The 16,230-nt window shown below is 26.3% G+C and overlaps 2 protein-coding genes across 3 annotated transcripts; one reads left to right on the top strand and one right to left on the bottom strand.

Annotated features, from left to right (window-relative positions):
- The first annotated feature begins 185 nt into the window (after positions 1-185).
- On the top strand, positions 186-10,515 carry LOC114125687 (serine/threonine-protein kinase GE16371). 2 transcript variants are annotated; one of them, XM_050201852.1, is made up of 4 exons: positions 186-329; positions 7,921-8,138; positions 8,323-9,076; positions 9,342-10,515. In XM_050201852.1, the coding sequence occupies exons 2-4, from the start codon at positions 7,958-7,960 to the stop codon at positions 10,135-10,137; spliced, it is 1,731 nt and encodes a 576-aa protein (XP_050057809.1). In that variant the 5' UTR covers positions 186-329; positions 7,921-7,957; the 3' UTR covers positions 10,138-10,515. The 2 variants fall into 2 exon arrangements, with proteins under 2 accessions (XP_050057809.1, XP_027845253.2); XM_027989452.2 differs by lacking the exon at positions 186-329 and adding an exon at positions 4,711-4,917.
- LOC114125685 (RNA-binding protein 28) lies at positions 482-4,512 on the bottom strand. The gene is made up of 10 exons (XM_050201850.1): positions 4,310-4,512; positions 4,022-4,190; positions 3,469-3,730; positions 3,151-3,403; positions 2,350-2,518; positions 2,029-2,243; positions 1,307-1,456; positions 1,002-1,241; positions 726-866; positions 482-656 (listed from the first exon to the last, which is right to left on the bottom strand). Exons 1-10 carry the CDS (start codon positions 4,400-4,402, stop codon positions 543-545), a joined length of 1,806 nt encoding a protein of 601 aa, XP_050057807.1. The 5' UTR covers positions 4,403-4,512; the 3' UTR covers positions 482-542.
- Positions 10,516-16,230: the final 5,715 nt, after the last annotated feature.

Genomic DNA, 16,230 nt, shown 5'->3' with positions numbered 1-16,230 from the left:
TTATTTTTTTTATATTTTATAACTTAAAATTAAGGAAATATTATTGTGTTATAAATAATTGTGCATTTTATTCCAAACAAAATATAGGTGTATTTACTTAATACATAATATTTTTTTAACCTAATTACCTATAAATAATAGTCAAACTATAAGGATCCCAACAAAAATTTTTCTTAAATATTTGACTATTTTTATATGCTTTAATACTCTACTAATAATAACTCTCTAAATAGTCATATTATAATAAGAATACAAGTGTTTAAGAGAATGTCTTCCCACAGTGCTGCCTATATCGTAAGAATAAACAACAACTACAATCAGACTTAAAGGTAAAAGCATATCTGGTAAGTTATATTTTCAGTTTTTAATATTTTATATATTCAGTCAATCATTTCTTAAAGTAGATGTTCCTTAATCAAACATTAAATATTTATAGTTTTTAAATAAGGAATTTCAAAAATAAATAAATTAGAGACAAAGCTCCATTTAAAGAGAACTTTATTAATATACAAATATTCAACAGGAAATACACTAAATTCTCATTATGCTTCATACCATTTTTTCATTGTTTCTGGAGCGGAAATTTTATTCTTGTATTTGTTAACCAAGTTTGAAAATGATACATCATTCTTGGCTATCTTCTTCTTACTTTTCACCTGTATTACGAAAAATAAATATAATAATATTACTTGTTTGTATAGAATTAAATTATTTATGAAGTATACTTTTGGTTCTCTTTTCTTCTCGTTTCTGATGGCTAAATCACGTTTCTTTTTCATTGTTAATTTCTTCTTAGTTTTGACATTCTTCTGATGTGCTTCTGATTGAATCTTAAGTTTAAACTTTGATCGAATTGCCGTGTGCCCCTGATTAAATTTTTAATATGTCAGTAATTAATAATATATTTAAACTATTAAACTATTTAAACCAAAACGTTCAATTTATTATATTTAAATACATTATATTGAGCTTTCTACAAATAATAATATTTTTTATTTTACCTCTTTAGCTGTTATACCAGTATATTCAGGGAGTTCTGCTGTTTTTTTTCTTGATAATGCAGTAGATCTATTGTTTTTATTATTATTTTCTGTATTAAATTTTTTATTTTTGTTTTCAGTTGAAGAAGTACTAGGTTGTTGTTTATTAAATAACGGATTACTGGTTTTACTCTTTTCTATTCTTCGTTGTCTAGCTTGTAAAACAAGCCTATTTTCAATAGAAAATGCTACTATTGGTCTCTATAATTAAAATATTAATTAATCAACTTTCTACAGAAGGATAAAATAATGTCTGAAAATCTTACTTTATTTGAATTAAAAATGTTTGGATTGTTATTGATGGATCTGAGTGCCTTTAATGCATCTTCATGTTGTTTAAACGTAACAAAAGCATATTCTTTTGAAATTGGTACTCCATTGGGATCAACTTTTTTTAAATTTCTCATAACAACTACCTGAAATTGAATAATATAAAACAATATAATAAAGCAATAGTATTTTTAGAATTAAGAAAACTATGTTATAAAAGTGCTTTAAAACATTAGTTATTATCCATTATTAGTAAGGTATTCTAAGATTAGACAACATTTAAAGAAAACAACAAAAATCTTTTATAAAACTAATATTAACACCAGGTGTGTTGTTTTAAGAGAGACAGACAGAGAATTAGCACCACCCAAGATATTTTAGGTGGTCAAATTTTGTATCAATGTTGTGAATAGTCATAATATTATAAATGTATGGTGAAAAATTAAGGTCATTAAAAATTCTAAAGAAAACCAGGGTATCTTGGTATCCCATTTCTCCTAAAGCAACGGTTAGGATCTTTTTTTCTTGGGAATACATTTAGGTATAAAAATGTTGTCCAACCTTAAAAAAACTAAAATGACAATTTTTGATTTAAGCTTTTAATTAAAATTGGTGAGAAAGCAACTTTTTAAAAATTTCTGATTTGCAAAACAGTTTATTATAATGTAGTCAAAATTAAAATACTTATGGTGCATAAGTGTTTAGTTATCGAACTCACTTTCAATACTGCATTAGGACGAGTATGTTTTGTGAATAATTCTTTTAAGGTTTTATTATCCATGTTTGCTGGCAAGTTGTGGATAATAAGTCGATTACGAGCCACAAACATATTTAAATTTTTTAGAACTTGAGATTTCCATTGTTCCAACTCAAGTCTTTTGTTCATATCATGGACAGATACCCCATTTGCAGCTGCTGTTCCGGCAATTATAACTAGAACACGATTCCAAATATTAAATGTCATGTGTTATATAATAGAATATGATGTGTATTTACACCAGCTACCTTTACTAAGATAAATAAAAATAAAATTCCATACCTCCTTCTTTGATTAAATACAAATTTCTGTTATCCTTATGAATAACTTTATCATCTTTATTTTTATCTAAAACTTCTTTATCGATTGCCATTTGTGGTTCCATTGTAGATCCATTAAGTGTTAGGTCTTCGGGAGAACTAGACATACAAGCTTCCACACTGCTAGAATCCTAATTTACATATTTAAATAAATATCACTACTATCTGTATTAAAATTTAGGTGATCAAAGCTAATGTTTTATCAGCTCTATTTTGAAATAACAATTTTTTTCTACAAATTTAAGTACTTGCATAATTTATGTTTTAGTACATTTATTTATAATGTATTTTATGTAATTGGAATCAACTTCCGCAAATAAAGAAATTATTATTATTATATATATCAGGGGTGGCCAAACTTTTTACAATCTAATAAAATTATACTTCACCTTTGAGGATCGACTTCCTTAAACAATCTTTTTATTATTGTATAACAAGAATTACTAAGAAACATATAGGCCACGCAGCCCTAAAAATAAACTCTAACATGATCGACTTTGAAATTGTCCGCGATCGACTGTTTGGCCGCCCCTGATATATATACACATTACACATATATTAGGACCAAATTATACTTATAACTATAATCTGTCTTGCAATAGAACGAGACCATTTCGAGCAGGTTTGCTGCAGCGCTATCCCAATTTGTGGAGGTGGAATAGAGCGATGCAGAATGGGAATGCACAAGAATGACCGGTTTTGGTCGAGAAATGCTCCAGTTCTTTTGTAAGACAGACTAGTTATAATTAATGTTTATATTTACTCTGAATTTCACAAATGCTGTTCCTTTGGAATGTTCCGTTAAACGATCCACACAAACTAGTGCATAGTAAACTGGTCCAAATCTTTCTTTTACGAACCGCTTTAATTCATCATTGTTAACACTAAATGAAACATTTTTAAAAAAAACTGTCAAACCTTCTTTAACGTCGTGTGATTTAAAACGTTTTTTATTTGTTGCAGAAATTACAGATTCATCGTCATCATTGTTTTCTCTTTTTCGTTTAATATCATTTCTAAAATTAAATATTTCAAAATAATTATTCGTGAGTTGATTAATAATCTAATATGAATAACTCACTCATTATCTTTGGTCTCAAAATCAACAAAGTTTTCACATTCATCTTTTATTGTTTCAAGAGTAAGATAATCTTCAACAGTTTTAGGTTTTTCTAAATTGTTTTGATCATCAGATGAATCTTCTTTAATTTCTGTTTTATCTTCTTCGATAACAGCTTCAACATTTTCTTCTTTAACCGAGATATTTTCTTCTTTTTCTTTATTAGTATGAATAGTTTCATACTTATTTTTCGGTATAGCCCAATCAACAACAATAGATCGACCTAATATATTTAAAAAAAAAATAAGATGGTTAATAATAATAGGTATTTAAACAATTTTCTAATGTAACTAAAAATAATAAAAAATTTAAAAAAAAACACAAAAATATGTCATCATTCTGATGTTATCATTCTAATATGTTTTGAAATAAAATAAAATATAATTAGTGAATTAAACCCGTGAAATACTTTTAGAAGCTTAAAAAATATCTAAAGAAATGTTAACTTTTCATTTTATGGTTATAACTTACAATAATATATACCTTTTAAATATATATATAATAACATACTTACCACCAAAATCTTTTCCACTGGTGTGAGCAATTGCTTTAGCAGCATTTTGTTTAACGATAAATTGTACAAAACCACAACCAATAAGTTTTCCATCAGGTTTTCGTAAAAGTTTGACATCATTTATTTCACCAAATTTAGAAAAATGTTCTTTTAATTGTTCTTCATCTGTCTGTTAACATTTATACAATGCTGTTAAATTATTATACTTCAATATTTTAATATATAAATACAATTTTATAACTCCAAATGACAATGTTAAAAATAATTTTATAGACTTCAAATACTCACAGTAAATGGAAGATTTCGAATAATGAGTCTTCCTCGGCGATTGTTTGCATTTTTCGGAGCTTTGTTTTTGGCGAAGAATATTTTATCCTTCATGTTTGCGATCGACGAAATATCTGTAATGTATAATTATACGTTTCAACGTTTGTATAATTATTAATTATTATTCTGTAGTACGACGCACATGTCTTACCGCCACGGTTATCTATATTTACTATCTAGTATCTACCATACACCTGATAAAAAATTATTATCATTTTTATCTTTTTGTGATAACGATTTTTATTTTTTACCACTTATCCATGAGTTGGCACAACCGAAGTGTCATTGTTGGCAGCACCGGACCTTATCTTACCGCTATCCTATATCTACCTTATCGTTTTTTTTTCACTTTTCTTAATTATTATTATTATTATTATTTTTACTCTCATTTCTCATTCGTGTTTCTTTTACCGCTGTGTTCACGCGGAAAGTCTTCGGAGGTCCAAAGTTTCGATTCCAAAGTCGTTTACCGGTCGCTCTATATTTAGCACTTAGGTCTCCGAACGATAGACTTCTCTGTTCGATATAAGACTTCGGATATGATGCCATCACACACTGAATAATCTCATGTAAGTGGACACATTTATTTTGTTCGGCTAATACACGTAAATGTCATGACTAACCGCTAAACCATATTCCATTCGATTGGAATACAATAATAATATGATACGATAGGTCACGTTGTCACTGAGCTCATTGCGACTAGTGTGATTATTATTTTTATTATTATTTCGTACTACTGTCAAAGGACGTCTCCTGTAATACTTCAGAATAAGATTTTATTTAATTCTCATTTACCTCGCTGCTTACTTGTAATCTAATTACTATTTGTACAACTGTACACAGTACATACTTAATATGTTCATGGGAACTCAATGTCTACTTACATTTTTTTTTCTGCAAGTTTTTGGCACTCTATCATTGTACCAAAGCTTCTCTGGCAAAGTGTGTAGTTATCTTGTTTTTGGTCTGCCAACAACCACATTTTATTTCCTTACAAAAGTGATAAAAATATAAAGGACAAAAAATTGTATACATTTTTTTCTGACTTGATTATTATAAGTTAGTCATGCAAAACATATCTATTATTAGACTATTCTTCAAATTAAAAGTTTGACCGCTTTGCCCACACCTATTATAAAACTACATTAGGTATTTATAAGATGGATTTAAAAGTTAATTTGTTTTTACATGATTCATAATATTTACAAATATTTGAACATAAACAATTGTATTGATTTATCATAGAGTAGGAAAAGGTTTTTGCAAACTTTTTTGAAAAATATCTATTGATACAATATGTTGAGGCAGTTGAGCGTTGACTTGTGTTAAATAGTATTGATAAGATTTTACTAAAAATATATATTAATATTAACAACTATATTGAGATGTTACATTTACATTGTTATTCAATTAGATATGTTTCAAGTTTAAAAATTAATTTCAAGAAACCTATTGAACTATATTTAATTTTCTTTAATAGGAAACTATTTATTTCGTATTCCAACCTTTAAGCATTCTAATTGGTACTATTATAAAAATTATACCCCCCCCCCTGGTAATCCATTTTGTTGGCTTAAGTGTGAATAGTCTATAAAATTTTAATGAATTAAACCATAATTTCTAATAAATATATAAGTTCTACAAAAATATTTGAAATTGAAGTTAAAAGTTGTGCTTATGAAGTAGTATGAACCCATCATCACGACCATAACAATTAACTTTACTAAAGCCTTTTAACATTATACTATTTAGAGTTAAATAATACTGAGACTTCTCTTCTATTTTGGTAATGCTTGAAATGTCAACATCTGTATATTAAATAAACTGTTATTTTCAACAACCTTGATAATTTTAACAAAATTAACCTACATTATGTAAAATGTAAGTTAAGTAGTCAAATGCTTATCTATTATTATTATTTATTATAACATTAATCGATATTTTCTTTAGTTCAAAGGTGAATTTACCTATTATCTCTTGTTAAAATAGCAAATATAAATATAATATAACCTACTGTAACAGAAAACATGTTATGAAGATCTAAAATTCTAGAATTATTATATTATAAATATATTTTATTTAGGCTTGTGTTTAAAATTGATCAATTATCATTTTATCCAACTATAAATAACAACAATTTTTTTAATAATTTATTTATATTATAGGTATTTACCTAATATCTATAAGTATATGTATATTATATGCATGTATTTTTTATCTTTATCATATAATTATTAACAGTTACAGTTAGGTGTAAATCACCCAACTGTACACATACATTCAAAACCAAGAAATGAGGCCATAATTTTGTATACCTACCTATTCAGAATTTCTTTTTATACATTTTATTTTAATTTGTATAATTTTTAGATTGTTTCAAAATCATATACTGTATCTTCTAGGTTATATTAACAGTTAATTACTCTAATTGTTAATGGTTATCCTCTGCCACAATTAATACATTTAATTAATAAATCTTTTTGGTTTTTAAATACTAACCATTATTAGATTACAAGTACCTTTAAATAAATATTATTCATGTTTAATAATACATTTTAAATTGAAATTGGCACTATCATGACTTTTAATATAGATTGATATATATGTACATTTTTTTTACACAGCTTCAAATCAAGCCCAACTTTTTTATGTAATTTTTATTATCTTAATGCTATATAATTAATATTTTATTTTTATTTCTTTTTAGGTACTGATAAGTTAAATATTATGTTTCATCCATAATTGAGTGTTATATTTTATCTACTAAATATTGCTATACTATACATAGATACAGTATAATTTTAATTATAATTTAATTTTTAACTTTTACTGTTTTATATCAATGTTTTTATTACATATTTGGTACAAAATTGAATTCTTTAAAATCAATAATAATGATATGCTAAAATAATTATAGTTTTTTATTTTTAATTTTTATTTAACATAGATCCTGTGAATACAATTCTTTTGTTTGAAATTTTAAAGTAATATCAATTTATATATTTATATTCTGCCTTGATATAACTATGTACTATTAATCTGGTTTTAACTCTATTGTTTATGATTTATGTTCTACATTAACTAACTATCCTTTATTTGAAACTAAAGTTTTTATGTTAGTTAATCAAAACAATTTTTTTTTTGATAATTTGTTTATATACATACTTCTTTTATCATATACACATATAAATGCCCCTAATCATATTGAAAACATAAGATAGGTTATCTATATTGTGCATTGACAGCAATTTTCCATATATTTAAACTAAACATGTGATCATTTTAAACAAGTATTTATTTATTACTAAAAATTATAGGCTATTGTAAATATAACATAAACTATATTGCATATTTGCATAATTACATTATAGTTTATGACTGTATCATGACATTTTTTTTCTGAATTTTCATGAATATTAAAATGTTTAGGTTGTATAGGTACAATATAGTTTACATAAAAAAAAATATGTGTTTTAGATAGGTTAGGTACATCTACTAAATATATATTTTATATATTAAGAGCTAAATTCAAAAATTATTTTATATTGACTTCAATATTTATATTTTAGATGAGGATGACGATATGATTATGAAAATAATATCATAATGGTAGAAGAAGAATGTTTAAAAAGTAAGAAATCAATAAAAATGCAAGCTGTAGCCCTCAGAACATCGAGATCAATTTCAAATGAGGAATGTACACCAAGACAAAAATCTGATGTCGGAAGAGCTGCGCGCAAAGCTAAACGTATACGTTTCCTAGTTAATGGTGATCGATTTTGCAAAGGTAATTTATAAAATAAATATAGTGATTAATTAAACATTACTTAGGAACTGTCATGTTTAATGGTATTATAATACAAGATTTCATTTATAATTTTAATTATTTGGTATTTAAAATTATTATATTTTATAACTATTTGAATTAATGACCTATTATTTAGTAATATAATCATTTATGTTGGTTTTAGGTGTTGTAGTAGCAGTAACTCATGAACGATATCGTTCATTTGACAGTCTATTAGCAGAATTATCAAATATGCTATCTGAAAACAAACACCTTCCTAGTGGTGTACGAGCATTATTTTCAACAGATGGTCATAAAATATCTCAACTAGATGATCTCGAAGATGGAAAATTTTATATTTGTTCTGGTGGTAATAATGCCATAAAAAAAATAGACTATGCCGCCCTGAACAATGTCAAACCATCTCGATCTCTGACCAAACTTCAATCTACCCATACAGTTTTAAGCAGCCCAAGTAAACAACCTTATCTGAATATAAGGCCTAAAATAATATTTGTTGTAAGAAGTGGTACCCGACCTAGAAAAATTATCAGAATGTTATTGAACAAACGCAATTCTCCTTCATTTGAACATATTCTTACACTAATAACAGAATCCATAAAATTAGATACTGGTGCCGTCCGTAAAGTATATGTATCATCCGGATGTCAAATAACACAACTAGAACAATTTTTTGAATCAGATGACTTGTTTTTTGTGTACGGTTCTGAACGAATATCTCAAGATGATTTGAAATTAGACTTTGAAGAAATGAAAACTGTACAATCTCACAAACGTGGACTAAGAAGGCCAGCCAATGAACTGAAAAATGGTACACATTGTATGGACGAAAGTGGTAAAAGAGTACCTCAGTTACCAAAAACAACTAAAGCTAATCGGAGTATAACCAGTTCAATACCCAGCAAAGTTCTAAGCAGGTATATAATTTTATCAAATAAATGTTGTTATTTATAAACACTAGAAAAATGAAAACACAATTTTTTCATAAAAAAATATTCATACATTTTTATTTTTATTTACAAATAATTGTATTTACATATATATATTACAGTTTTTTACTAAAAAATACATTTTCAAATATTATGAATTGTATGTAAATCTAACAATTCATTGACTAGCTTATAAATATGAATTTATTTTATATGGTCTTTAATATTATCTGTTTTTATTTTTTTTAAATAGGTACACTATTGGTGATCGACTTGGTGATGGTAATTTTGCTGTAGTTTACCGGTGTTTTGACAAACGCAATAATGCTGAATATGCATTGAAAGTAATTAAAATATTAGATGTCCCTCAAATGAGTCAAATGATTGAAAATGAGCTCACTATATTGAAAAGTATAAGCCATCCAAATATCATCAATTTAATATCCGATCTAGTTACACCTACTGATGTTTACCTCATCACAGAATTAGTTAGTGGTGGTGACCTGTTTGAAGCCATTGCTAGGTGTACAGACTTTTCTGAGCGCGATATTCGATTAATGACAAGAAATTTAGCTTCAGCATTGGCATATCTCCATGGACTAGACATTGTACATAGGGACGTGAAACCAGAAAATCTTCTAGTTGAATATGATATTAATGGTCATGTGTTGCACTTAAAACTGGCAGATTTTGGTTTATCTCAAAAAGTTAAAGAACCTCTTTACATGGTGTGTGGTACTCCCACTTATGTATCCCCAGAGATACTTACTCAAGATGGTTATGGCGTAAAAATCGATATTTGGGCTGCTGGAGTGATTCTATATATACTTTTGTGTGGCTTTCCACCATTTGTCAGTGAAAACAACATTCAAGAAGATTTGTTTAATGACATACTCAGTGGGACATATGGTTTTCCAGAACCTTATTGGGATAATGTGTCTGAAGAAGCCAAAGATTTGGTTTGCTCAATGTTACAGTCCAATCCCAGTTTGAGATTTTCTGCTGAAGATGTTCTCGATCATCCATGGTGTGATGAATTTGAACTGTGATGAATACTTCCAAGCATTTGTTTTTTTTTTTTAATGTTGCCATTGTATGTAACTGGCTAATTAAAATTATTATTGTTCCATTTTGATAATAATAAAATGAAATTAGACTTGTGTAACTGTTTCAATATTTGAATTATTATCATTATTATTATTATTATTATTTTTAAAGCATAATTATTTTATTTTGTTTAGTAATCTAGCATTAAGAAATTTTAAGGCAATGTATTTAGACATTGATCAACTATTTATTTGTATTAATTTATAGTATGTAAATCAAGCCAAAATAATTAGACTCTTCCTATTTGATATTACAATTAAAAATTAAAGTGATACTATTATAATTATTTCCTTTTTTAAATAAATAACATATATGCTGAATTTTAGTTGGTAAAGCTGTTCTTATTTTTTAAAGTAGGAATATTTTTAATGTTTATTCATCAATCTTTATTAAAGTATTGATTGATGTTTTTTGAATTATATTATACACCTGGTCATTGATAATTCAAATTTTATTTAATATTTATGTATTATTTATTGTGTAAACACTAAACATATACCTAATAGTTATAAAGATGCTCAAAAATATTTCATTTGTTAAATATAGTATTATTTTTATTTATTTTTAAATAAACTGTAATGTATAGTATGCATTGAAATAGTAAAAAAATATATAAGAAAGAGAGAAAAATAACCATTTTGCTTTTATACTATTCGAGTTGAAGCTACCACATTATTGAGTAAATCACTGTAATGAATAATTATGTTTGATTTGAATTTAGTGATAAATCATTAAGGTCATCCATATGACCATATTATGTTGTGTTAGCGATACTGAGCACTGAATGTGCTCGTAAATCAAAAATGTGTTAAATTGCTGAAATTTGGAATCTACAATGGATTCTCTCCTAAGTGACAGTAATAGTTTAATGTGTGTAGTGTATGTAATATGGTAATTTTAAACTTAAATTCAATATGTTAAATCATTTATTCTGGAAAAATGTTTCATAAATTATTTGAATAAGTAAATAAAATATTAAAAAGTATTTAAATGCCTAATTATTACATTTTAAGTTACACTATCTATCTCGGATTATATTTTAAATCTGGCCAATTATAAAATTTTTTCAAAATTGTCTATAAATTTCAATAAAATAAACGTTTTTAAAATATTGAAGTATTTAGAAGATACCTACATTAGTATTCAATTAGGTACCTACCAAGTCAAATACTATTAAAAACGTCCTTCAAACTAATACACGCATCATAAAATTTTTATATACCTACCTACTACATAGGTATACCAACTAAATTATAGTAATGTTTATTGCAGGCAAGTAACTCAAAAAAAAATATTAATTCTCTAACGATGATTTAACTTGGCTAAAATCTCTAATTTATACAGTAAAATCACTCGCTTATTATAATAATTACAGTGTCGTAATATATAAAAAGACGATATCCCGGGTACGATCCGTATTAGGACATTTGGTTGGTTTTAAATATGCGTAGTAACTTAAAACTTTACCAAATTTGGTCGTATATAACGATGCAGTCTATTACAACGATAATCCGGTTGCAATGGATGATGTTATTTTGAAATGAAAAATTGTTTTTACGTCGTGTATACATACGAAATAATAAAAATTGGATTTCGCTAAGTTCGATAATTCGTAATCTAATCTGTATAGCAGATAATGAGTCGTATAGTTTATAGGTATGTAGATACATTTTGTATCGTAATAAAATAGGTTTCACGTACCTATAAGACGTTATATGGTAGATCGTAGCAGGAATAATAGTAACGACTAACGATAACAAAAAATATGTAACACCGACAGTGTAGTTCATGAACAAATGTAACATGTGAGTTCGATATACAGCAGATAAAAAAATCACCCGTGTATTTTTACACGAATAAAAAATTGTAACGATCCAAATTTCCTTAAACTTTGTTTTAAGACATAGACTATAACGATTAACGACTTAAATGCAGTGTTGGTGTGGTAACTTAGTTATTTGTTTGCTTTTGTATTTTTAATAATAATTTACCCGGTAAAAAGCAAAACATCAATAGAATGAATAGGTAAATGTTATTTTAGAATCCACAATCTGTAAAGATTAAAGAGCAAAGGGATGCGTAAAATATTTTTCGATATTATTTAAAATACCATTCATATTATGCAACTATGTTATTTCCAATTACCTACTTTAAGAATTGAATATTTAACGGTTAAAATACATTTATAAAATTTATTTATTGTATTTTAAATACATATATTTTATATTATGATCATTGGAACTTGGAACTACATTTTATTCAATACCTATACGGCTATACCGCCTATACCTACGTCCTATTTTAATTGCTATTTAATAAATTATTTAAATATATTTAGTAATAACTAGCGCTCGGATTTTAAAGCACAATAAGCAACTAAAAAAGCAAAAAAAAAAAAAAAGCGGGCAAGTGGGTACCGTTCTGCTGTACATTAGGGGGTGGGGTTGACCTCGGACTAGGGTAGGTTAAATTTGAATGCAATGATAGGTATCATTGTATACGAAAAACGATTCTGAACGAAGATGATTTGTCAGCCTAGGATATAATTTTCAGTGGTTGGTGAAAAAGGTGGTTTATGTTTTAATGGCCTGAATACACCAAAATTTAAGTTCTTTTATAATTATTATAAGCTAAACTTATGAAAAATCTTGTATTATATTTTCAACTCTTAGCTACCTATACAAACATTTTTATGAATTATACCTACAAAATAATTTTCAAATATTCATAATTTTGACGAATTTTCGTTAAAATTTGAACTTCAAATACTAATAAAAAAAAATTGTGCCTATGTATTCTTATAATTTTTTAATCACTATAAAAATAACATATGAGGAACTTTGTATAAAATTTTCAAGTATTTTGATAGGGCCAAAAAAATTTTATCGACACTTCAAAAAAAATTTTCAGAAAAATTGAAAATTTCAGTTGTCTATAAATAGCTCAAAAAAACTCAAAATATTTTGAAAATTAAATCATGTAAGGAAAATGCCAATCTAAATAACTGGTAAAATTTTTAAGTATTTACGACTTATACTATTTGAATAACAACAAATATCAAAAATTCGTTTGAGGCTAAACCGTTATTTAACGCGGTTTTGTAAAAATTTAAATTTCAAACACTCATAAAAATATTTTGTCTGAATCCGGTAGAGTTTTTTTTTACAAATATTTAAAGAAAAATTTATGGAGAACCTTGTACCAAATTTTCAAAAGTTAGTTACAAAAGAAAAAATTCTTACGATTTTTCAACCACAAAATTACTTGCAAATTTTCAAGAAACCTTGTATTAAATTTTCAAGATTTTCTGGTCAGTCAAAAAATTTTTATCGTTATTTAAAAAAAAAATACCTAGAAAAATTGAAAATTTCAATTGTCTATAAATATTTCAAAAAAAACTCAAAATTCTTTGAAAATTTAACTGTGTACGGAGAGCGCTAATATAAACATTTGATGAAAATTTCAAGTATTTACATCGATTAGTTTTTGAGTTATAGTAAAATAAAAAATTCGATTTTGACGTAAACTGGTTTTGTGTAAAAAATCCCGTTTTTCCCTCATTTTTTGGGGGTTTTTCTTGATTCATTTCAAAAATATGGACTATGGAAATTTTTAACTTTTGACCCCCCAAAGTACCAACTAGATTCAATTTCCTTTTCAAAGAGGGGCTAAAGTCAAAAATCGAAGCATTTTTACTGCTCCAAATGTTATCGACAGACACAAAAAAAAAAAAAACACACATCATATCAAATCAATACATTCATCACTCCGTTCAGAATCTAAAATTTATGTAATTTAATTAATATTTTTTAAATATAACTATATTGTATTAGTTTATTAAAAATATTATAAAACTTTTAAGTGTCGTTTGATACAATTTAGAAAATATATATTTATATAAATATAACATATATATTTCATTGGCTTATTGTTATTAATCATAAAGAATTATGATACATTTCACCTCAATGATATTCTTAATATATTGATTTTAATAATTTTGCATAAACTATATTCTTCAATTATTCATGAATAAACAATATACAAGTAAACATAAATAATCATTCAGAAATTTTTGTCATAGAATTTCCTCTAGAAATAGTAGCAGCTTGAAATTATCATTTTTAAAATTTTTAAAATGAAAATTTCATACTAACATCACTAACCACACCATAACGGTGTTTAGAAAACTTAAAAAAAAATTGAATCGATAAATTTTACAAAAAAAAAAAAAAAATATTTTTCAATAAATTATTAGAAAATCGTATGATATTAATTGATGCATTTGTATATCGCAGACGTCTCATAAATATTACAGCATCAATTAACATAAAATAAAATATCTTAAGTCTTTAAAGATGAAATACTTACGCAATAGTGCGCATTATACTAAAAATATATAATAATACGAAGAATTAAAACATCCATCGTCTCGTTTAGAATCAAGTTACAAGATTTTTTTGTTGTCAAGAATGTTGTCGACAGACACAAAAAAAAAAAACATCATTGTAAAATCAATACATTCATCACTCCGTTCAGAATCTAAAATTTGAATCCAATGAGAGGTATCATTGTATACGAAAAACGATTCTGAACGAAGATGATTTGTCAGCCTATAGGATATTATAATTTCCAATGATTAGTGAAAAAGGTGGTTTATGTGTTAATGGTCTGCATAGGCGGCATTTAGAGGGGGCACGAAGGGGCAGTTGCCCCGACCCCCAGGAAAAATATTGAAAGGGCAAACTTATCATTTTGCCCCCTCATAAATTAAATATTATTTAAACAATTTTTAATTTTTATAAGATATTTATGCTGAAATTACTTTTGTACAATTATATAAGAAAATTAATCCCCATGTTAAGTTATGATTACTTTTAAAACATAATATAACATACACCACATAATTATTTTTTATTAAGATGCACAATCTGTACTATTTAGCACAATAAGTGTATCTATGTGGTGCGATAGAACAAAAATACAATGAAAATAGGAATAAGAAACCATCTACTAGTGGAATTTGATTGGGAAATTATTTAAGTATAAATTATAAAATTATAGGAGTGTAAGATGTTAACTGTTCTTATTTAGATAATAAGCGAGTAAAATATAAGGTGAATTGTATTAGATAAGTTGAATAGGAGAAGATTTTTAAATGGGTCAGTAAATTTTGATTAATTTTTCAAAAACACACTAGATATTATATTTGGTGTGAAAACGAAACATATCTACGTGGTCCTATTTAGTAACAGTATGTGTACCTATCTTTATTTCATTTATTTCAAAAAGGGAACATAATAAGTCACACAGAACTTATTTTGTGTCTCTCTTGTAAAATTTTAATTTTGAAGTATATGTATTATATATTATAATATTATATTAAGATAATAATTGTTTAAAGCGTACCTATAGTGCAATCGCCCACAACCCAACTCGCAGAATGTGTGTATAGAATCGACGATGAATCAATTATTGTTGTCGACGTAATGAGATGTGACAACGGCTCGGTGCTTTGAACAGTCCTGTGGAGTTTGTAGTATAGATCACTGCGTTCGAACTATGACTGACGAACTTTTTCTTAAGACTAGGGTAGTTAAGATAGGAAAATGCATTTAATAATGATAACCAATAGGAAAGTAGTATTGTAAGTCTTCAGCGCGCTGATTGGCTGTATGATGCGAAGACCCACAGAATGCCATGCCCACTGTTGTTGTTGTTTAATAATCATTATTATTGTTATTCATTTAACGATGTCAAAATATTATTATATAATATATTTCCCGTGTATAAGAATAATGATAATAATGTCAAAAAAAAATTGTTTTTATTATCTATAAGTATATTTATGAGAATTTATAAACACCTTAAATTATTATTATTTTGAGTAAGTAGGTAATAAGTACATACTTACTCAAAATAATAACACACTTTATAACATTTTATGATCGAAATAATTATAAGACAAAAAAATAGCCTCAGAATTTGCAAAAAACTATCCACGGGAGGTGGAGCACGCTATAAAAATTAGACTT

Source organism: Aphis gossypii, chromosome 2 (assembly GCF_020184175.1).
Source record: "Aphis gossypii isolate Hap1 chromosome 2, ASM2018417v2, whole genome shotgun sequence".
Taxonomy (NCBI): Eukaryota; Metazoa; Arthropoda; class Insecta; order Hemiptera; family Aphididae; genus Aphis; species Aphis gossypii.
This window is presented reverse-complemented; position numbering and strand designations above follow the sequence as displayed.